Here is a 24,428-nt window from a genome sequence, read left to right as displayed (position 1 = left end):
ACAGATGTACAGTAAGAAAAATTGGGCGATAGGATAGTAGAAAAATGAACAGAAGATAAGGTATTTGAGGTGGGGTCCCTCCAGTTATGTTCAGCCAGCAGTCTTGGGAACTGACCACTGTGGCAGAATCTGCTCATTGACAGGAGCATCTGCACAGGTGAAAGAGATCAGCACAAGAAACGACCCCCATGGGAGAAAGCTAAAGCTTCTGTTTTCTGTGCTTAGTGTGCGATAATTCAGTCAGTGTTGTAGGTGTCAAAAGGACACCGGCAGCCTCTGTCCCCATCTGGAGCAGTCTGCTGCTGATGGTACCCAGCTGTCAATCAAACTCACATAGTTCAAACTTGCGAGCTACCCCAAAGGGCTGCCCTTCTCCACATGAATCCACAGGTTGGAAAATCCCAGGCTCCATTGTAACTCTGTGCTAAAAGGGGCTGCTAAGAATTGAACTCTAACCCACAGCTATGTGTCCAATTTGGGATTCTGTATACTCAGAGTTTCTCTTCCCTTCCCACCACTCCCTTCCAGACTCCATAGCAGCTTAAGCTAAGGGGGTCCTGTTCTATTTCTCAGTATAATCATCACCCTCACTCGTGGCCCCAGCTCACCTTGAAATACTCTCTGTGTGACTATTCTAACACTGGTGGGTTCCTTGAGTTTTGTTCTTTTTTCCCCTCCTCCTTGACCTCCTTTATGTGTCTGAGGACTTCTCTTTGGCCTGCCGACTGGGTGGGTTTTTGTTTTCATTTTTGTTTTCCCAGTCACTTAACCTGTTCTCTTTTGCTGCCTTCACTGGATCTAATACTTCATCTTCTCATTAGCTGCTCATAACTCTAGTATCGTTATTTGCATCTGCTTTACCTTGTTGCTCAAAACCTCTGTTGATAGAGGGATCTAGCGCTCAATCTGTTAGTAGGATGCCATCTTCTCTCTATGATTGTGTTTAATGGCTTTATTTTGGTCCTTTTGAAAATGCTTCTTTTCTTCTTTGCACAGAGGGGATACAATGAAATCCGTGAGGTTAAACAGTTCCATTTCACTGGCTGGCCTGACCATGGAGTTCCATACCATGCCACAGGGCTTCTTTCTTTTATCCGGCGAGTCAAGCTGTCCAACCCTCCCAGTGCTGGCCCCATCGTTGTACATTGCAGGTGAGTGGTGATCCCAATGGTGTTAACTGTTTGCAGTCAGCTTTACTTAGAGAAAATAAAGGTAAGGTTCCAGGTTGTATGTATTATAGATGAGGTAAAACAGCAATACAAGTTAGGTAGAAGTAGGATACAAAGTAGAAACTTAAGAAATAAACGCATTCCTCCTAATGTGTGTAGTGTGGTCCACAGTTTTGAATGTAGAAACTATACCTTTTAGTGGCAATATATGCCTTTTTTTTTTAATCACTTGAAAATCCTGTATTGTGTGGAATGGTGGGTTGAAATAGAGATTTCTTAGGCAGTATAGTATATTCCCAGCAGAGTCCCAGTTTTTAAAACTAAATATAAGGCAAGCAGTTAGTAAATCCCCTAAATTGCAGGGAAATAACTATTTATGAATAGTAATAAAATAAAAAGCCATCCATCAGAGGACCTTGAAAACTACATCAGTAAAATCCAGCAGATATACACTGGTAAAACATGAAGATTATTTCCAGACTTATTTCTGATTAGAAACTTCTCTTAAAACAAGCATTCAGAGACATTTTAAAGCAAATTGTACAGCCTCATTTTGAGATGTGACCAAAAAAATAAGTACTGAATCTGAAAAGCTTTTCCTAAATGCTTCACACCATTCTCACGTACTACCCCCCACAAGCTATATAATAGGTTGTAGTTAAGCATTTTTTTTTCTTGAAAAGTGAACCTATTCAAAATGTAAATGACCATGTACAAAAGGAGAAGAGAAGAAAGCAGAATGAATAAAAGTAAGACACCGCATAAGGATCAGATACTATGTACCCTGAAAAAAGTCTGCAATACCAGTCAAGAAATCTGATGTACTCTCAATTACTTTTCTGTCTCAAACCCTGGGAACAGTGATTGAGAAGATGGTAGGGGGAAAAAAGAACTAAAGATAGCCACAGGGTCTTTTGCTTAAATTTCTAAATGAACAGTAACTTTAAAAGAAATGACCAAATCTCTACAACAAAAAATAATGTTAATAGCCCATTGAATCATTTAGAAAATGAGATAAATAGGTTTCAATTCAGCGAGTTCTTGACATGTCACAAAGGTTTACTTTCTTATGAATTGCTTGCTTTAGAAATGCTGTAAGATTCTCAGACTGTCTTTTGAAACAGAAGGATCATTTCCTCTTACACTCAGCTATCTCTGGAATTACGGAAAGAAGCTGACTGCAAAGTGAATGCCCCCCCCCAAAAAAAAAATTCTATCTATCTATATATACATATATATCTTCTTTCCTTCACTGACTTATATGCATATATATAATTGGAGAATCATTTCCAAGGGGTAAAATGACCAACATCTGTTAAGATTTAACTTCAGGATTGGATATAGTAAGATAGAAGCTATCTTTGTTACCTGCTGGGAATCATATGAGTAATAATGACTTTTTTTTTTAGTTTTTCCTTTAGATAAGTGCTCAAATATGCTTTCTACTATAGGTCTTCTCCCCTTTGATTCCTTTCCTTCCCTCTTCCACCCTCACCATTAGAACTTCCCCTGAATTGTGGCTCTTTAGATCTCCCACTTGAAGGTTTTTGTGTCTGCACCCTTTTCCCTTGGGAATTATAAGAGTCTCTCTGACTCAGACAGTCATCCAGCATGCTCACATTATGCCAAAAGACCCACAACTATATGAGCATGAAAATCTTTCAAATTAGAGTTATATTTTAAAACATAAATCCACCACTTAATTCTGAGTTTGAAATTAGGTTCATTAAATTCACATAAAACAAGGAATGTGTAAGAAAGGTATGGAACTTTCTTGAATATATGTTCATTATTTTTGAAACAATTTGATTTTGAGTTTACCCTCTAATTTAGAACTCTTGTTCCAATCCTACCTTTACACCAATGCGTATCCGCTATACAGTTATTTGCTCATTAAATGTTTACACAATATGTACAAATTGTGTGTCTTACACTTAGTTAAAGCAAGTTGACTTAACCTATCTAAAAGTGGAGGGGACTTATATAAAGTTACATAGATAATTATGCTTCCTAGAATTCTTTAAGTGTGTTTTTATTCTTTTATTTTTTTCTTTTAGTGCTGGAGCTGGGCGGACTGGTTGTTATATTGTGATTGACATCATGCTAGATATGGCTGAAAGGGAGGGTGTTGTTGACATCTACAATTGTGTCAAAGCCTTAAGATCTCGTCGTATCAATATGGTCCAGACAGAGGTATGTTGATTTACCTCTAGTGGATTTTTTTTTTTCCTTTTGGCCTGCAATATATATCAAACAGAAGAATAGATTCTTCTTAGTTCATCAAGTTGTATTGGAAAATAATTGCTTTTTTTAATTAATGTTTCCATATAGAAAAAAATTCTATAATCTCTACTTTGATGACAGAAACGTTTTATAAAAATTATATGGAAGTTTTCTTTTTTCTTCTTTTGACAGGAACAGTACATTTTTATTCATGATGCCATTTTAGAAGCCTGCTTATGTGGAGAAACTGCTATACCTGTCTGTGAATTTAAAGCTGCATATTTTGATATGATTAGAATAGACTCCCAGACTAATTCTTCACATCTGAAAGATGAATTTCAGGTATTTGCTATTTCCAGGGCCTCATTTATGAGCAACTTATTACCATTTGTTCGGGGCACTGTTCATTCTTTAAAGGAAGGTCTTTCAAGTCAAATTTAGAACTTTTGACCCTTTGTTAAGTATAATTCCTGCCTCTTTCATTATACATATTAAAGAGTCACGTTTGTATTTATGAGCTCATGTCTGTAATATCTTGAAGGACATGTAAGTTCAGACTCAACCTAGAGTATGCATCAAAAAAGGTATCATCAAAGTCAAATGTGGTGGTGATTTTTGTGTATTTGCAACCTTTGTTTTTTTATGCAGTCTTATAGATTTTGACCTTCTATGTTACTAACAATGTGATAGCTGAAGTTTGTGCTAAACATCATCTCTAAATAGTGCCAAATGTTTTCAGTGCCTTTAAAACATCCCTGAAGGTATATGGATAGGAAGTCAAGAGTAACTCTAAAGACCTACTTCTTGGCCCAGCATTCTTTCCATCATGCAAATCTCCAAATATGGCATGCCAGAAGGTTATTACAAATGATACAGTTTCCAACTTTGATGAAGGGTCATAATCCTGGACCACTCAGATTGTCTTCTTCGGTTACGCAATACATCTTGTAGGTAGCCATATCATCACATTTCCCTTTCTCTTTTAAGAAGGTGCTCTTTGAACAACGTGCATTTTGTTTCTTTGTCACTTCTGAGGCCTCATTAGCTTTAACTACAAATGTCTATCGGCCTGTCATAGTCACAAATGCTATTTCTTTGCACAAATTCTTCACTTTCTGCTTGGCCTCCTAAATACTTGATGGATCTGTGTTATGCTATTGAATGTGTCACTGTCTTTTAACCTTGGTTCCGTTTTCTTTTTAGACCTTGAATTCAGTCACCCCTCGACTACAAGCTGAAGACTGCAGTATAGCATGCCTGCCAAGGAACCATGACAAGAATCGTTTCATGGACATGCTGCCACCTGACAGATGTCTGCCTTTTTTAATTACAATTGATGGGGAGAGCAGTAACTACATCAATGCTGCGCTTATGGATGTAAGAGACTGTCTTCTTTGTTAAAAAGAGTACATGGTAAAATGCCCTGAAACCATGAAAACCTACATAATGCAGCAGAACACTGGCTCATTTTCTCTTTTTGGGGAAACTGAAATAGCCTTAAATGAAAAATGGAAGCTTCCATTAAAAAAAGTTGTTTTTTTTTTTTTTTTTTTAAGAATGATTTTGGATAATTTTATAGCTGTACGGTAGGTGTGGAGCTTGATTATGAATTATGTTCTTTACAGGAAATATCTTCAGGTGATTTTTTCATCTTAATTATTTTCAAAAAGAAATTCATGTTTATCTATTTTGAATTTAATTAGGAATGAATTTTTAAAATCACTAATCACTAAATTTTTAAAATTACTAAAATCATTTTTAAAATCGCTATTCTACAGATCTGTTAATCTGAGAAATTTTTATCTCTGACATTTAATGTTCTAGTAATTTATTTTCTAACTTCTTTTATTGACCAGTTATCAGTTTGTTGTTATTGTTATGTGCCATTGAGTCGGACCCGACTCATAGCGACCCCTCCTTGGGTTTCCAAGGCAGTATCACTACAGAAGTAGATTGCCCCATCTTTCTTCCAAGAAGTGGCTGGTGTGTTTGAACCTTCAGCCTTCTGGTTAGCAGTCAAGTGCCTTAGGCACTACGCTACCAGAGTTTCCCAGTTATCAGTAGAAACTATTTATAAATAACTTTAAGTCTTTATTTCCACTCAGATTAATATATGGGCGGAGAAAGCATGGAAGATATCATGTTAGTTTATCCACCATAACCAACAAAATCTCCCCAATCCAGTCTTAACAACTGCAGACGGCAGAGCACACTCTTAGCATGTTAGCAGCCTGTAGCTAGAACAGCATGAAAAGAGAATTTTAAATTATATCTCTGGGTGCTTTGGTTTGTCTGCCTTGGGAAAAATCAAGGTAGCTATCAAGGTTCAGAGTCTTAGATCCTGTTTAATAGTTTATCACCTTCATTATGTAAACCTCTTTAGCTTTGCCTTTTTACCTATGGAATCATACTTAGAATAAATCAGAAGTCAGAATTCATTCCTTTTTGACTAATAATGAGGGCTTTCAAAATTGTTCCTAGTTTTTCCCTCTAATATTAGCTTCTATAAATTAGTAGTCTATACTGCTATAGCATAGTATAGTAGTCTATCCTATAAATTAGTAGTAGTAATAAAAAACAAACCCACTACTGTCGAGTCAGATCTGACTCATAGTGACCCCTCCTTGGGTTTCCAAGGCAGTATCACTACGGAAGAAAATTGCCCAACCTTCCTTCCAAGGAGTGGCTGGTGGGTTTGAACCACCAGCCTTCTGGTTAGCAGGCAAGTGCCTTAGGCACTACACTGCTAGAGCTTCTAGTAGTAATTTCACTTTTAAGATTACTCATTTAGCCAGTTACTTTCCTGTTTTTAATGCTGCATAAAAGAGTTGAAGGAAAACCCAATTGAAAACTTCTCATTGTTGCTATAATCAGTCTTGCCTAGCCATTCATAACATCTTCTAAAATCATACTGGATTGTAGTTGTACCTTTCTTTTCCTATTTTAGTTGTCTGCAAAGGCAAATATAGTATGTACCAAGCAAAGACACCACACTTAATAATCTGAGTCTAGATTTGGAAAGGAAAAAGGATGTGTGAAAAGACAAAATAATAATATACAGAAAAGTTTTGATGCCTTTGAATGTTTTGTCCTTGGCATCTCTGTCACATTTTTCTTAATTTCCAGATAATCTTTTCAGTATAAATACTGAAGCTTGTATTCTTCCTGTTCCCACTCTCTGTAACTGTACAAAGATTTATTTCATAGTTGAAACTTCCTGTGGTTTTAGAAGTATAGTTGGACCTCCAAAGAAGTAGTTTGGTTTCAGTTATAAGAATAGGGCTTGGATTGAACTCTTACCCTTCTCCCTAGCGCAACCACCTCATTAGTGTAACACACCCTTTTGCTATCCCTACAAATAACTAGGAGTTATTACAAGAGTTCTGTGATTGCAAAGCTTTAGATGTGCTCTTGCATTCAGGGAGGGGAAAAAATAGTTAATCTTCAGTCTTCTTCCATATAATTGCCTCCTCTTGCATATCCTTTACTTTTGACACAAAAAATGAGTTACTAGTTATCAGTCTTTTTTGTCTTACCATCCTGTAGATCACATACATAATTGGGAGACAGCTTACTTCTGCCTTCTGATCCTTTCTCATGCCCTTCATACCATTCTTAGGAAGTAGTTACCCCAGCTGCAAGTGTGAATTAGTAAGATCTTGAAGTCTGTTACAAGTAGCCAGATGAATCACTATCTACTTACATTTATCCCACAATCATTTACGCAGTAGAATGCTACATTTAGTACATCCCAAATGGTAGTAGAATCCATGAAATAGAAGGATCGGTTTCTATACTGATGTTAAGAAACTTAAAAGACTTAAAGAGTAGCATGATACCAATGTTTTAGGAAAACACGGACAGTTTTTTTGGTTTTCCTTAAGGAAATCTATCTCAGGCAAATATCTACTTGTTATTTTATTTTATTTTTACAAATCATTAGTTTATTTCACTGCATAGAAATATACATAGCTGTTTAAGCATACATCATCAGTCTTCAATGGCAGATTGCCTGGGCCAGGTGAGTTGAGGTTGAACAAGGCTCTGTTCTGCCTTTTTGTTTTAACTCTCATAATGCAAAAAAGTGTCCTTTTTGCATTCTATTTAGTGCCGATTTTTTTTTTTTTAATTTGTGTGCTTTTTGTTGGTGATTGCACCATTTAGAAGGGCCCCTAAGTGTAGTGCTTAGGTGCTGTCTAGTGTTCCTAAATGCAAGAAGGCTGACATGTGCTGTGCAGAGAAAATGCAAGTGTTAGAAAAACTTTGTTTGGGTGTGAATTGTAGTACAGTTAGCTATGAGCTCAGTGTTAATGAATCAACAATATATATTAAGTAAGATGTCTTTTAAACAGAAACACCCAAAACAAGTTTATGTGTTGATCAGTAATTAAGTTTTTATAACCGGAAGCTCGAAGGAACCTAACTCTGTATTTCCCCTGACAGAAATGTTCAATATTTGGAAATTTAATGTTTCCAACAACTTTAGACTCTGACTACTTTGAATAACTAGATTCAACAGCATGTTTAGCTACCAAGAGATGATAGCCACACACACATACTCACAAATACTAGGAAATGAGCCTACTTTGCCTTCAGTCTCATAGTCAGTGATTACTTTGGAAAAAACTAAAACAACTCAAGAGATATCTTATGGAGGACCTTATCCTCAAGAAGTTCTTTAGTTTCTTCTTCTTCTTGTTTTTAGTTTTTTGGTGTGTTTTGTTTTGTTTTGTTTTGCTTTTGGTCCCATATGTATTTCTCTCGACAAAGTAAAAATGGAATTCTTGATGTCAGACTTCTAGCCAGGGCAGATCAAAGTCATACTATCAAATTGACTAACTACTAGTTCTAGTATATGGCAGTGGTCCATATCTATTATTGCTTAAGCAGCAATCCAATTCAATCTATATGTGAAGCTATTAGGTGTTATTAGCATATTAAATCTGCTTGATCATATATTTTAAGTTCTTATATTTCTCCATTTACCTTGTTACTTCACAGAGCTACAGGCAACCAGCTGCTTTCATCGTCACACAATACCCTCTGCCAAACACTGTGAAAGACTTCTGGAGATTAGTGTATGATTATGGCTGTACCTCCATTGTGATGTTAAATGAAGTGGACTTGTCGCAGGTTAATGCTTATGAGCTTCTTTTGTGTACTTTATACACATAAGAAAGTAGTATTAAAATACTAAAATCGTCTTTTAACTACCCTAATTAGAAAAAAAAAATAATACCGATTTTCTTTTTATTTCAAAACATTCATCATCTAGGGCTGCCCTCAGTATTGGCCTGAAGAAGGGATGCTACGATATGGCCCTATCCAAGTGGAATGTGTGTCTTGTTCAATGGATTGTGACGTGATCAACCGAATTTTTAGGATATGCAATCTAACAAGAGTAAGTCATTGTTTAATTGTTCTAACTGAGCTGATACAGGAGTTAAGATCAGAGCCGTAATAGGGTATACTTACATTCAAACAACAGGAAGAACAGTAATAATAAGCACCACATAGTCAATTCCAAAGCACGTAAACTCTTACACCTTAATACTAGAATAAAATATGCATTGTAAAAGCAAAAATGCTAGAAGCTGTGATTCTCATGAATTACTAGACTAATGTTTTCCTTCTGGAAACCTAGATTCATATACACTGACTCAAGTTAGTTTAATATTTACATCCAACTGAGAAAAGGCTTGTGATTGAAGAATAATATAACACCAACAACAGAGAAACTGTAGGTCAGGAGAAAGGGAAATGCTGATCAGCAGGACCTTTGTAGAAGGGCTCCATGTCATTCGTCCAAGTCCTGTGTATAAGGAAATGATCTTGGCCTGCAGGAAAATGTCAATCACAGCTGTCCTTGGTTCTCCTCCTACCTGCAATGTCATCCTTCTAAATGTCCCAACATCTAGCTCTAGCCTGCTTGAAAGTAGAAGCGGTGCGGCTACTACTGTGCCTTTTCTCAGGAGGCAAATGGCACCCGCGTCCTTCAGAAGGCCTCCTTTCCCTGAGTTCTCATGTTCTTTTTATGAAAAATGGCAAATTAAATTTGGGGTCTCTTCAAAAAAAAGAAAACCTGTACTAATAAGAACTGTGTAGATTATGTAACCAAATACCAAGCAGAATTTGAGAAGAAAACATTAGTAACTTCCCTGAAATTATATTCTTTTTAAAAAGAAAGATTTCTCTGTTTTACAGCACCAGCTCTGTGTTTGCATATTATTTAAGTATGTGATTAGGTTTGTCATGTTTCGGTGTTTTTCATCAAAATAGCTCTGTGTGTGTCTGCTTAATAAGTCTATAAGTATATAACTATAAGCAGAGGATAAAATCATATCCAATTCTATTGCTCATTTCAGTAGAGAAAAAAAGGAATAACTTCAATCATGTCGTAATATTCGTGCATATCTTAGATGTTAATTTAAATGAAATCTCATTATGTTAGCACATCTGTTACATTATGATTCTAGTAATATTTTAGATGAGAAACCATAGCTACTGAACTAAGAAAGTAAGACCTGTCTGTTTATTGAGCTGTTTATATAGGGAAAGAAAAATCTGGGAATTGAAGTCTATGTTAAATTTATTTTGTCAACATTTTATTTATTGATTTGCTTGTTTTAGTACCTTTATATTTGATGAGGTAGGCCCTGAGAGCACACGATTTCTTTTTCTTTTTTAATTCCCAGTCTCAGTGATTTGAAACCATTCATTCATCAGATGTGTAGTACACACTAATGGTAAGATGGATATTGGACTGGGCAGGCCTGGATCTTACTGAAATATACATGAGTCCTGCTCATATGAAACATCAGTTCTGATCCCTTAGATGACTTACTCATATAGTCTCCCTTACGTTTTCATTTGAGGGTTTAAGAGTTTGATTCATTCTTTTAACAGTACTACTCTTTGGAAAGTGTTTTGCTAGATTCTAGTGGTAAAAAATAAGAAAAAATAGACACTCTTTTTGCCCTGAGGAATTTTTATTGTATCAGAGAAGACAAGCATTAAGTGGCTAATTTATGATCGTTTATTTACAAACATAGTAAGTTTTACAGAGTAAAAATACAAATACAGATTTTTAACTGAGTCATCTCATACAGACTGAGTGATCAAAAAAAAAAGACTTTGCTGAGCAAGCAATACTTAAGCTAAAATTTGAAGAATTGGTAGTAGTCGTCAAGGAATATAGTAGCTAATTATCCTGGTTTGCTCAGCAGAGAGGTTTCCTCAGATAGCCATATGTCAGTGTTGAAACAGGAAAAATTCTGGGCTAAGTTGGTTATCGTAATTGAGAATGAGAAGAGCAAGGAAAAAAGAAGTGTTCAGGGCAAAGTTTTAGAGCAAAACATTGGCAAAATCACTTAGGTATAAATGAACATGACACGATCAATGGATTGAAAAAAAAAACAGTGTGTTAGAACATTTAGACAAAAGAACAATAAGGAAATAGAGGACTTGTACAACACTATAAATCAGCTAGACCTTATAGAAATATATAGAACATTCTACACAACAACAGTAGAATATACATTCTTCTGCAGTACACAAGAATCATTCTCCAGAGTAGACCATATATAAGGTCACAAAACAAGTCTCAGTAAATTTACAAAGACTGCAGTTGTATAAAACATCTTCTCTAATCACAATGAAATGAAACTAGAAATCAATAATAGAAAGAAAACTGGAAATAAATAGTACACATTCTTTAACAACCAATGGGTTAAAGAAGAAATCACTAGAGCAGAGAAATTAGAAAATATTTAGATTAATGAAAGTACAGCATACAAAAACTTAATGGAATGCAGTGAAGGCAGTGTGCAGAGGGAAATTCATAGTAGAAAATGTTTGCATTACAAAAGAGGAAAAACCTCAAATCAGTGACCTAACTGAGTCTCCTCCCTTCCCTACCCTGTAACCCTCCCTCTGTGCCCCTCATATTTATGCACTCCTGTTTGTCCTGCATTTCCTTAATTTGAATGTTGGTCCTCTGGTGTCCGTGGTCTATGGCTGTAAGGGATATATTACCATAGAGTATGTGAGTACGTCATCCTGAATTGAGTGGTCAGCAGGTATATCTTGATCTTGTTAACTATTGGGCTGAGAACCAGCCCCTGGGGGTGCGTTTTATTCCAGGCACAGAATGTAGTCCAGGGCCATGGTATTGGGGGTCTCATCAGACTTCATCTGACCAGTAATTCGGGTCATTATTGAGTTTTTGGATTTTGTTCCACGTTTTCCCTCCCACTCTATCCAGGATCTCCAGATTTGATCCTTTCTTAAGTGGTTGGCATTGGTAGCTGGGCACCATCTAGTTCTGGTCTCAAGGGGCATCAGTGGGGACATTATTCTCAACCCTATAGAAATAAAAAGGGTTAATGGGTTAATAAAAGAATATTACAGACAATTGTATGCCAACAAACTAGATGATATAGATGAAATGGAAAAATTTCATTCATTCATCAAATATGTAGTACACATCTATGGTAAGATGGATAGTGGACACACAAATATCTAAAATGACCCAAAAAAATAAACTCAACTGTAACCAAGAAAGAGATTGAATCTGTAATCAAAAGCCTCTCAGCAAAGTCTAGAACCAGATGGCTTCATTGGAGCAATGCTCCTAAATATTTAACAAATTAAACCAATGCTTTTCAAAACTCTTTGAAAAAACAAAAAATGATGGTTCACTTTCTAACTAATTCCATGAAGCCAACATTGCTCTAAGATAAAGATACAAGAAGAAAACAAAACTATAGACCAATATTCCTTATGAATATAATGTAAAAATCCTTAATAAGATAATGTTGTTGTTATGTGACGTCAAGTCAGCCCCGACTCATAGCACCCCCTCCTTGGGTTTCTGAGGCAGTATCACTACAGAAGTAGATTGCCCAACCTTCCTTCTGAGGAGTGGCTGGTGGGTTTGAACTGCCAGCCTTCTGGTTTGCAGTCAAGTGCCTCAGGCACTGTGCTACCAGAGAGCTCCTTAACAAGATAATGGCAAATTAAATCCAGAAACATATTACAAGCATTATACCTCCTAAGTGGAATTTATCCCAGGAATGCAAGGGTGGTTCAACATGCGAAGATCAATCAATAATATATACCACATTCATAGAACTAAAGAAAAAAATATATATGTGATCATTTTAATCAATAAAGACATTTGACAAAATCAGACCCCCTTTCATAATAAAAACAAAAAGGCAAACTAAGACTAGAAGGGCAGTTCTTCAGCATAACAAACTAAATCAAAACCTGCTGCTATCAAGTCCATTCTGACTGACATCAACCCCCATAGGATTTATAGGGCTGTACATCTTTATGGAAGATTACCTCTTCTTCCTCCTGCAAAGCAGCTGGTGGGTTTGAACCACCAACGTTCTGGTTAGTAGCCAAATGCTTTACCACTTGCATCACCAGATCTCATTCATATGAAAAAAGGCATTATGAAAAACTTAACACTGTATATCATACTCTATAGGGAAAGACTGACTGCTTTCCCTCTAAGATCATGAACAAGACAAGGATGCCTGCTTTTACCACTGCTATTCAGTATTATACCAGAAGATCTAGCCATGTTGCTGCTGTTGTTAATGCTGTAGAGTCGTATCGAACTCATAGCGACCCCTCCTTGGGTTTCCAAGGCAGTATCACTATGGAAGTAGATTGCCCAACCTTCCTTCGAGGAGTGGCTGGTGGATTTGAACCACCAGCCTTCTGGTTAGCAGTCAAGTGCCTTAGGCACTACACCACCAGAGCTCCCAATCTAGCCACAGCACCTAGAAAAGAAAAAAAAAAAAAAAAGGCATCAGAATCAGAAAGGAAGAACTAAACTATTTTCTGTTCACAAGTAACATGATCCTGTATGTAGAAAATCCCAGTGTATTCATAAGAAAGCTAGTAGAGCTACTAAATGAATTCAGCAAAGGTGCAGGGCAAAAGATCAACACACACACAGACACACACATACAAGTTTTTTATGTGCCAACAATGAACAATCTGAAAAGGAAATTAATAAATAATTCCATTTACAATATTGATCGAAGACTACAGTCTCAATGGATTATACCTCAATATAAAGAAAACAAAAATCCTCACAATTGGACCAATAAGCAGCATCACAATAAATGGAGAAAAGATTGAAGTTGTCAAAAACTTCATATTACTTGGTTCTACAATCAACACCAATGGAAGCAGCAATCAGGACATCAGATGAAGTATTGCATTGGGCAAATCTGCTGCAAAAAACCTCTTTCAAGTGATGAAGAGCAAAGATAACTCTTGAAGACTAAGGTAAGCCTGACACAAGCTATGATCTTTTCAATCACCTCATCTGCATGTGAGAGCTAGACAATGAATAAGGAAGACTGAAGAAGAGTCGATGCTTTTGAGTTGTGATGTTGTCGAAGAATGCTGAAAGTACTATGGACTGCTAAAAGAACTAACAAATCTGCCTTAGAAGAAGTGCAGCTGGAATGCTCCTTGGAAGTGAGCATGACCAGACTTCATCTCACCTATTTTGGTCATGTTGTCAGAAGGGACCATTCCCTGGGAAAGGATGTCGTATTTGGTAAAGGGGAAGGCCTTCAACAAGATGGATTGACACAGCGGCTACAAAATGGGCTAAAATATAGAAAGGGTCGTGGGGCTGGCACAGGACTGGGCAATGTTTCATGCTGCTATACATAGGGTCGCTGTGAGTCAGAGATGACTCAACAGCACCTAACAACAACAACATCATCCAAAAGAAGAAATACCTAAGAATAAATTTAACCAGAGAGATGAAAGACTTATACATTGGAAACTATAAAGCATTGCTGAAAGAAATTAAGAAGTTCTAAATAACTGGAAAGACATCCCATCTTCATGGATTGAAAGACTGAACATGTGTTTTGGCTTTCTAGTGCTGATATACCAGACATACCCAAGTGAACGACTTGAACAAACAGGGATTTATTCTCTTAGCATTTTGGAGGCTAGAAGTCTGAGTTCAAAGTGCTAGCTCTAGGGACTTGGTGAAGACCCTTTAACTTTGGGCTTCAGCTCTGCCTGCTGCTCTGGGCCCACTGAAGCTGGCTACATCTCTTAAGCAGCTGCTTGTTGCTGAGGCTTACAAGCCCAAGGTCGACAAGTAAAATGGCACAGTATAAAGAGTATCAAGCAACACGGCAGGCCGCTAGTTCATGTCCCAAAACAGCCCCAAGCTTGGCAGACAACGTGGCAGGTCACTCACTGATGACTCAGTCAAATGCAGGATCCAGATGTGCCAAGAAGCTTTCAAGACCTTTCTTAAAGCTGCTGCTTATATACTGGAGCAGATCACATCCCTAAGGCAGCTACTCACGTGCTCACAGTAGATTCCACCACAGAGTTGATAACCAGTCTCAGCAGAGGCAATAACTGCATCCAGCTGCCCAGTCACTCAAAACCAGACCCAACCAAGTTGACACATAACTTTAACTACCACAGCATGTTAGAATGGGTCAATGCTAAGAAGGGGCCATACCTCACACCATACATGACAATTAACTGAGAATGGGTCAGTGATATAAAATATAAGAACTAAAAAGTCATAGAAGAAAGCATAGGCAGTAGCACTCAAAACTTCTTTTTTGCAATGGTTTCTTAGATACGACATCAAAAGAACAAGCAAAAATAGAAAACAATAAATAGATAAATTGTACTTCTTTTAAATTTTTTTAGAAAATATGTATCAAAGGACTTTGGATTAAAAAAAAGTAGACAAACTATAGATTGGGAAAAAATTTGGAGGAACCATATATCTAATAAGGGTTTAATATTCAGAAAATATAAAGACGACCCACAACTCAACAACAAAAAGACAAGGCAATTTTTTTTTTTTTTACAATGAAATTAGAAGTAAGCAGAAGACTTGAATAGAAATTTCACCAAAGAAGACATACAAATGATCGATAAGCACATGAATGATGGTCAGCATCATTAGTCATTAATGAAATACAAATAATATCCTCAGTGAGATGCCATTTCACACCAACTAGGATGGCTATTATCAGAAAAATGCAAAATAATAAGTGTTGGCAAGGGTGAGGAGAAATTGGAACCCTCATTCATTGCTGGTGGAAATGTAAAGCGGTGCTGGTTACAGCCACTGTTGAAAAGTGTTGGATGTTTCCTCAAGAAGTTAAACATAAAATTACCATAAGACTTATAATTCCATTCCTATATTGTATACACAAAAGACTTGAAAAAAAAAAAGACTCAAACGATAAATGTACAAAATTATTCATTGCAGCATTATTTATAATAACTAAAACGTGGAAACAACTGTTGTCCCTCAAAAGATGAATGGCTAAAGAAATGTAGTGTGTACATACAATTGAGTATTATTTAGCCAGAAAGTGTACGGTTGTTCTGATACATGCTGTGGCATAGATGGAAATTGCAAACATTATGCTAAGTGAAATTAGCCACAAATGGACAAATACTGTATGATCTCACTTACATGAAATGTCCAGAATAGGCAAATGCATAGAGACAAAAGTTTATTAGTACTTAACACGTGCTGGGAGTGGAAGGAATGAAGTTAATGCTTAAGGGGTACTGAATTTTCTTTCAGGGTGACAAAAACCTTTTGGAAATAGTGGTGATGGTTACACAGAATGGTGTATGTAATTAATGTCATTGTGCATTTAAAATTATAAATATGGCAAATTTTGTTGTATGTATATTTTTACCACATTTTTTTTAAGCCAATGTGTCTGTTACTCCTAAGGTTTCCAGTGGTCAGTTTTTCCAGAAGTGGATGGCCCAACCCCATTCTTCTTCCTAGTGTTTCTTAGTCTGGAAGTTCCACTGAAACCTGCCCACCAGGAGTGACACTGCTGGTGTTTGATGTTCCAGTGGTATAGCTTCCAGCATCACACCAACACACAGGCCACCACAGTACAACAAACTAACAGACGAGTGTACTTGGCCAGCCAACTGGAATAGATACATATATTTGTGCCCAATCCAAAGAAAGGTGATCCAACAGAATATGGAAATTATCAAACATTAATATCACAAATAAAATTTTGCTGAAGGTAATTAAAAAATAGTTGCAGCAGTATATTGACAGGCAGCTGCCAGAAATTCAAGGCAGATTCAGAAGAAGGCATGTAAATGGGCAAATCATGGTTGAAAGCAAAGAATACCTGAAAGGTGTTTACCTGTGTTTTATTGACTATGCAAAGGCATTCAGCTGTGTGGATCATAACAAAATACAGATAACATTGCAAAGAATGGGAATTCAGAACTTAATTGTGCTTATGAGGAACCTGTACATAGACCAAGAGGCAGTATTTCAAACAAAACTTCATGGTTTAAATCAGGAAAGATGTGCATCTTGGTTGTATCTTTTCACCATACTTAATCTATATGTATGCTGAGCAGATAATCCGGGAGGCTGGACTATATGCAAAAGAATACAGCATCAGGATTGGAGGATGACTCATTAACAACCTGCAATATGCAGATGACACAATCTTTCTTGCTGAAAGTGAAGAAGACCTGAAGCACTTACAATCAAGATCGAAGACTACAGCCTTCAGTATGGATTCTACCTCAACATAAAACAAACCCTCACAACTGGACCAATAAGCAACATAATAATAAATGGAGAAAAGATTGAAGTTTTCAGGGATTTCATTTTATTTCAATCCACCATCAACACTCACGGAAGCAGCAGTCAAGAAAGCAGAGAACATATTGCACTGGACACAGCTGGTACAAAAGATCTCTTTAATATCTTAAAGAGTAAAGATGCCACTTTGAAGACTAAGGTGTGCCTGACCCAAGCCTTAGTATTTTCAATAGCCTCATATCCATGTGAAAGCTAGACAATGAATAAGGATGACTGCAGAAGAATGAACTAATCTGTCTTAGATGAAGTATTGCCAGAATTCCCCTTAAAAGTGAGAATGGCCAGACTTCGTCTTATGAACTTTGGTCATGTTTGGTCAGCCAAAAAGGGGACATAGTGCTGCAGTGATGGGCTCAAGCATAGCAAAGATTTTGAGGATGGCGCAGGAGCAGGCAGTATCTCATTGTGTTGCACATAGGGTCTCTGTGAGTCAGAGCCCACTTGGTGGCCCATAACAGAAACAACAATGTGTGTAGAACATGAATACTATATACAGTGAAGGGAAAGTTCGGGATGGAGGCAGGGCCAGGTCATATAAGAATTTGTAAGCCGTGGCAGGGATTTGGATGTTATGCTTGGGTCATTTAGAAGCCATGAAAGCAAGGGTATGAAACAATCATATTTACCTTTCAAAATAATTATGATGATTGCAGTAAGAATGGATTAGAAGGAGATGAGAGCATATTCAAGGAAATCAAATAGGAGGTAACATCATAACTCATGTGAAAGATGATTGGGACTTAGAGTTCAGTGGTGGCAGTGGAGATTAATAGGCAGAGGTGGATTTGGAAGTTACTTAGAAAGTATAATCATGGCAGTTGGTCATTGAATATGGGGTGCAAGTAAGTGGCAGGTACAAAGAATAACTCATGTCTCTTGCTTTTGTAACTTAACGTGTTTCCATACTGGCATGTCGGCTTACTCCAATGTAAATGTCCCTTCCATTCTGGTATAAACTGAGATGCACAATTTATTTTTTGGTTAGAAATTATCGTCCTGACTTATTTCTATACAAATGTTTTCTCCCTCTGCAGCCCCAGGAAGGTTATCTGATGGTGCAGCAGTTTCAGTATTTAGGATGGGCTTCTCATCGAGAAGTGCCTGGCTCTAAGCGGTCCTTCTTGAAACTGATACTTCAGGTGGAAAAATGGCAGGAGGAGTGTGAGGAAGGAGAAGGCCGGACAATCATCCACTGCCTGTGAGTATGAATCTCGGCCTGGACATTCAGGTAGCCTTGGTGTTCATTCCCCTAATACCTTCACATTTTTTGTGTGATAAAGAATATCTGGGAGTAGGGTCTTTGATGTAAAGAAACTTGAAATGTTCAGTACAGATTAATAAGTAAGCCCTTGATTACTTGCTTATCGGATAATCTGACACTATCTGTGACACTCTCACATCTTATAGACCTCCACAGTTATTTCAAAATTGTTTTATCTCGTGATTCTAGTAACTAATTTTAATTTTTTTAATTTTTTAAAAATAGATTATTATATAATTGTGACATGATTTAAACTATTTTGAACACTCCTCCAAACCACTTTTATGATCCACATTTTACAGATACTGTGAAATCTCCAGGTATCCAGGTAGGTTATTCCTGTGTGTAACCTGCCAGGATGAAGTTAGGTCCTGTCCTCTACCTGTATACATCCATGCACATACCCACTCAAAGCCAATGCCATTGAGTAAATTTTGACTCATAGTGACCCTGCAGGAAACACAAGGTTTCCAAGGCTGTAAAACTTTATGTAAGCAGACTGCCTCATCTTTCTCCTGTGGAGCAGCTGGTAGGTTCAAACGGCCAGCCTTTCAGTTAGCAGCTGAGTACTTTAACCACTATGACACCGGGGCTCCGTTATGCACATACATGTAGCACAATTAGGAGGCAAATGGTGAGAAAAAAAAAAGAGAGAATATTTTCTTTTCCTAAATATATGGTGATGAGGCCTACAGTCATCAAATGCTGCTCTCTGAATGCCTTTGCTTTCTTTGTTTTCAGAAATGGTGGTGGGCGAAGTGGCATGTTCTGTGCTATAGGCATTGTTGTTGAAATGGTGAAACGACAAAATGTTGTCGATGTTTTCCATGCAGTAAAGACACTAAGGAACAGCAAGCCAAACATGGTGGAAGCCCCGGTGAGTCACAGAACCTTAGACTTTGAAGGGATCTTATAGATTACTTTGTAATATACTTCCTTGTTGATTCGATGTCACACATGGGGAATCTGGTGTGTAAATGAATCTTTGTGGAGACTTTCTCACTTCACTGGGGGATTGCTGAGTATCTCTTTCTACCCACCTAAACTTTTAATCACATACAACTGCTAATGACAAAGAAAATTATTGTCATTTAATTTGGGAAATTTATAGATTTTTTTTTTCTATTACCAAAACCCAATGCTATCAAGTTGATTCTGACACAGAGTGACCATATAGGACAGAGTAGAGTTGCCCCATTGGGTTTCCAAGGCTGTAAATCTTTACAGAAACAGACTGCCTCATATTTGTCCCACTGAGCACTTGGTGAGTTTTTGCTACCTTTTTGGTGAGGAGCCCAGTGCTTTAACCACTGTGCCAGCAATATTTGTGGCAATAACCTTTGGTGAATGGCTCTATCTATAATAAGAACAGATCCTGCTATCTTTTATTCTGGTTTATTTTTATTTCTCAGCACATGTTAAATAAAATCATTGTTAACACTGATCTGAGGGATACACTCATAGGTTGTATTAATAGAAACCTGATATTTTTTAAGATACCTGGAATTTATCTATAATCCTTCATTTTGTGATCGAATTATAAATTTCTGAACTGGCGTCTGGAAGTTTTTAGATTTTGGTTGGAAAAGGAAAATATATAGTCAATAATTAAAATATTTAATAATTTATTTGAGTATTTGATCCTTTATGTGGATGCTTTGGGAGGTAAAGGGGGCTGAATCGCATAGCGACACCCCCTTTGAGTTTCGAGGCAGTAAATCTTTACGGAAGTAGATTGCCCAGTCTTCCTTCCACAGGGTGGCTGGTGGGTTTGAACCACCAACCTTCTGGTTAGCAGTCAAATGCCTTAGGCATTATGCCACCAGAGCTCCTTTACAATAGATAAGAAACCAGAATCAAGTACAGTTGAGTCCCATTATTTTTGGTAGTTATATTCAATAAAGTCCCTGCAGATACTAAGTTAGCAAATACTGAGCCAGCCTTGTTTGACCTCAGCTGGAAATATTTTTCTGTTGTGCACATGTGCATATCTATGAAAGACTGAAAGTGCCATGGGATATATTTAGTGAGTAGAAATTCCTGAATAAGGAGTCACGAGTAAGGGATAATGAAGAGGGGACAGTATGCATGATTAGAAATTTCAAAGCTTCATCATAATTGGCAAAATTCATGTATGTGGCACTTCTGGAGGCACACCTTTTTAAATAGTCTTTTTCCTGAGTCAGAGCAGGGAATTTGTAGGGACAGCACCTATGTTTGTGCGGCTTCTAATGTTAAGATGCTACATCTAAAAGACCCTGCCTTTCTGGAATAAGAATAGTGATTTGATTTACTACTGTGTCCTCTTACAACCCACTATCAAGGAAACGTTTGGTTAAGTTAAGTTGCTAAATGACTGATACAGAGGAAATAAGTCTAGGCAGATACCTGCCCTAGGCAATCAATGCCAGCTTTATTTTAGCCAACCCTCATGAGCCCTGATTGTACACTGGTCAAGCAGCTCGACTGCTAACCAAAAGGTTCAACCAGTTGAAATCCAACCCAGCTGCTCTGCCAGAGAAAACACCTGGTAATCTGCGCTTATAAAGATTACAGGCTGGCAAACCCTATGGGGCAGTTCTACTCTGTCACTCTGGGTCACTATGAGTAGAAAATTGACTTGATTGCACCTAACAACACAACAAAGAACAACAATGAATACTGCTGTCAAGGAGAGGGCTTGGTCCTCACATGGTGAAAGCACAGAGCCTGTCAACCTGCTTGTTAGATCAGGTTTGCTTGCCTGGTCACTGGGTAAATAATGTCTTTATCAGACAGCTGCCTCTCCAGTAAAGGGAGGTAAAAAGGATGTGTTCATTCATATTGGAAATGGTTTTGGGTTTCATTAATTTTGTGTAAATTATATATAAATTGTATTACCAACTATACCTTCTTTCTTTCTTTTTCTGTCATCATGATACCTCTAGTACGTGGGATGCAACACTTTGCTCGCTCTGCTAGTGACATTTACTAATTGATACTTTGAACGTTCTTCATGATAATTTTGTAGGATATGGCAGGGAACCCCTACATATTTACATAATGCTTTCTAAAGTTCTCCAGACTCCAGACCACACAATTCATATGATTCTTGACTTGTTCAGGGCTCATAAAATGAGAACATGGCCCCTGTGCATGTTTATAAAATGAGAGATAATAACCTAGAGTATGCATGAGTTCCTGGGGTGGGGATGCTGTATGCAGAATAAGAAAGAAAATCAAACCTCTCACACATTTTACTTCTAAAGAGAGCTATTTCTGTGGGTTGAAAACACATATGTGGTGGGATCAGGTCTGGAGCAGCTGTGTGGTTATAGACTCACAGAAAAGCAAGCCAGAAAAACCAAGGCATCATTGTTGCTTGCCCTACATTTATGAAGATGATCAGATAACTAAAATGAGCAATTCAGGAAACCTTTAAAGCATTTTCACCACTTCCTGCTCATGGATTGCTCACCCAGAGGTGCAGTGCTTCCTGAGGTAAAATTTGAAGTTAGCTTTATGCTGTTTCACTTTCATGAGTGGTAGTAGAAGTCTACCTCTTCTCCAATCACCTCAACTCCCTCCTATGCCATGCCGTCCTCCTGGGAGTATATTGCAGTATCTGAACAGGATGGTCTTGGTTTCCACTGGGGTGCTGTCAGTGGAAATGGAGAAAGGGAATGAATTTGAGGGATTTTAAAGGAAGGACTCACAGGTTTATCTTAGAGATTGAATAGGTAGTGGTAGTGGTTTTAAGCTCTTGGCTGTTTTAAGATTCCTTTGTAAATTTTGCCTCTACCTCTCAGATGAAGCCTTCTAAAGCTATCAGTGGGGCCACTGTCTACCCTCAAAATTCAATTCATTCCTGCATAAAGAGGGAGAACAATGTGGTACAAAACTCAAAATCATTTGGAGGCAAAAAAAAAAAGAAGGTGGGGACCAGGTTTGCTGGTCCAATGGAGCCTGGTGTAACCACTGAGACTATGGCCCCTAGCTGCCCTTCAGGTCTGGAATTGAACCCACAACTGTGGTTTCCAGCCAAACAAAGTACAGGCATGTGAGTTAAACATTTACCTCAAGTAGACACACGCCCTGGAGAGAACAATCATGGGAGAAGGAAGGGCTGCTTATGCACAGGGAGATAGCTCAGGGTGCAGAAGAGTATGAAGGGATGGACACTGGGAGGAGGTAACTATGGGGAGGAAGTGGGAGGGGAGCTGCTGCATTGTAAATTTTGGTCAATGACATGAGACAAAGTATATGTGAACTGCTGTATGAAAAGTGAATTTACTCTGTAAATCTTCACCCAAATCCTAATAAAAAAAAAGAAAAGAAAAAAAAAAAAAATTCAATTCATGACCTCCAAATCTAACCCTGGTTCCTCACCTTTATTTGAAAAAAGAAAAAAAAAAAAAAAAAAGGTTAAACTCTGCCATTCTAGAATTCTCAAAATAGCTACTATTTTCCTTTACATTTATGTCCCATGAATCTGACTAAACACACCACCCTCTAATTTGTGTTTAGTGAAGGTTAATGATTAGTTCAGCGTGCTGTTGAGTTGAGCTGACAAGTTTACTTAAGAAAATTTAAAGTGTAAACAAAATTGCTGGAGACAAACTGAAAAGACTTAACTGTTTGAAACAGTTTTTGGTTCTTCAGATGCACTTGCCACAGTGGTAGGCTAATTTAAATCACACCTACTTGATAATTAGAGTAGGACTAACAAAGACCTCTTGGAAAGTTTTATTACTAGTTTATTGCTGGAGACACCTGGAAGCTCTCTTTGAAAATCTGCCTTTTAAATTGTTCTCCAATTCAGCTTAAATTTAACCACTTTGACTGAGTTAGAGAGTATTTAATGTTATGTATTGTAAATCCTAGTCTGGAATAGAGTCTCTGAATTTTATAAATTCTTTATAATGGAATTACACATACAAAGACTTAGAGCAAAGGTGATTGATTACAACACAAAAGTTTTATTGCCAACCAAATTGTCCTAAATTTATAAATGCAGCAGAAAGAAAAATTCAGGTATAAAAAGGCTGAGAAAATTTAAGAACATCTTGAAATTTTTACTTAAAAACTCTGATGAATCAATCAAAAACTTTATAAAATTATGAACTTGACATTGAGAAAGGGCAGATAAAAATGGCTTTTTTAAAACCCTAAGCGAATAAAATGTTGACAATATTTGCACATGTTCATTGTAGCATTATTTATAATAGAGAAATAAAAGGGCAACCTGACATTCAAACAATTCATAAGTCAGATTGTTATGCGGCATTAAAATTATGTTAAAAGAAATGTTTAGTAACATGGAAAAAGACTGAAAATGTTATGCAAAATACAAAATCATATTCTGAAGTGAACATATTTATTCTGAAATAATTATAACTGTATTTCAACCTTGCATAAAAAAAAGTATGGAAGCAAAATAAGGCAGGATTTTAACAGCAGTTGCTGCAGATGATAGACTCACATATAGAAACACTTTTCCTGAATCTTTGTATTTTTCGATACTGGCAAATTTTTTTATAATGATTAGGTATTTCTATTATAATCAAATAAGAATTCTGGAGATTTAAAACAAGTTTGATAGAAAAAAATAGTCAAAGATAGCATATCATTTTACTTCATTTCTTTCTCTCAAATAAGAATCACTTATTCTCAATTGTAAACTATGTACACCCAGATATTTTCTTGAATAAATTGTTGAGTATTTAGTTAAAGGTTATTATTTACCATTGGCCTTCCTTTTTTTTTTTAACTTTTTTCAACCCTTTTGTGTTCACGTCTTTCAGGAGCAGTACCGTTTTTGCTATGATGTAGCTTTGGAGTACCTGGAATCTTCTTAGTTGGGTGAGACTTTTGCAAGTGCATCTGAACAGAAGCCTGTCTGTCACTTGAGCCAGCAGTTGGACCTGTTACACCTGTGCAGAAAGATTTTAATGTGGGGGGTGGTAACTTTTACATTCAAGAAGTGAAAGTATTTTTCTTATGAAGTTGTGTATCTTAATAAAAAGGACTGAATTAGTTTCTATTACTGTATTACAGCATCAACATTTTGTGTCCCATAAGTTATATTTAATAGGAACCAGATTCAAAGAAAAAAAAA

The 24,428-nt window shown here is 37.1% G+C and overlaps 1 protein-coding gene across 1 annotated transcript in view; it reads left to right on the top strand.

Moving 5' to 3' along the window:
• The window catches only part of PTPRK (protein tyrosine phosphatase receptor type K), an 867,169-nt gene extending 843,001 nt beyond the window's left edge, over positions 1-24,168 (top strand). The window contains exons 24-32 of the mRNA XM_042781758.1: positions 997-1,151; positions 3,227-3,362; positions 3,585-3,734; positions 4,596-4,769; positions 8,394-8,525; positions 8,668-8,793; positions 18,105-18,268; positions 19,073-19,208; positions 24,115-24,168. Coding sequence (XP_042637692.1) covers positions 997-1,151; positions 3,227-3,362; positions 3,585-3,734; positions 4,596-4,769; positions 8,394-8,525; positions 8,668-8,793; positions 18,105-18,268; positions 19,073-19,208; positions 24,115-24,168 — 1,227 coding nt within the window. The remainder of the gene's footprint in view (positions 1-996; positions 1,152-3,226; positions 3,363-3,584; positions 3,735-4,595; positions 4,770-8,393; positions 8,526-8,667; positions 8,794-18,104; positions 18,269-19,072; positions 19,209-24,114) is intronic.
• Positions 24,169-24,428: the final 260 nt, after the last annotated feature.

This window comes from Orycteropus afer, unplaced genomic scaffold (assembly GCF_000298275.1).
Source record: "Orycteropus afer afer isolate SDZICR_OR568_19922 unplaced genomic scaffold, OryAfe1.0 scaffold00167, whole genome shotgun sequence".
Taxonomy (NCBI): Eukaryota; Metazoa; Chordata; class Mammalia; order Tubulidentata; family Orycteropodidae; genus Orycteropus; species Orycteropus afer.
Note: the sequence above shows the minus strand (reverse complement) of the source record. Positions and strands in the feature narration are given on the sequence as shown.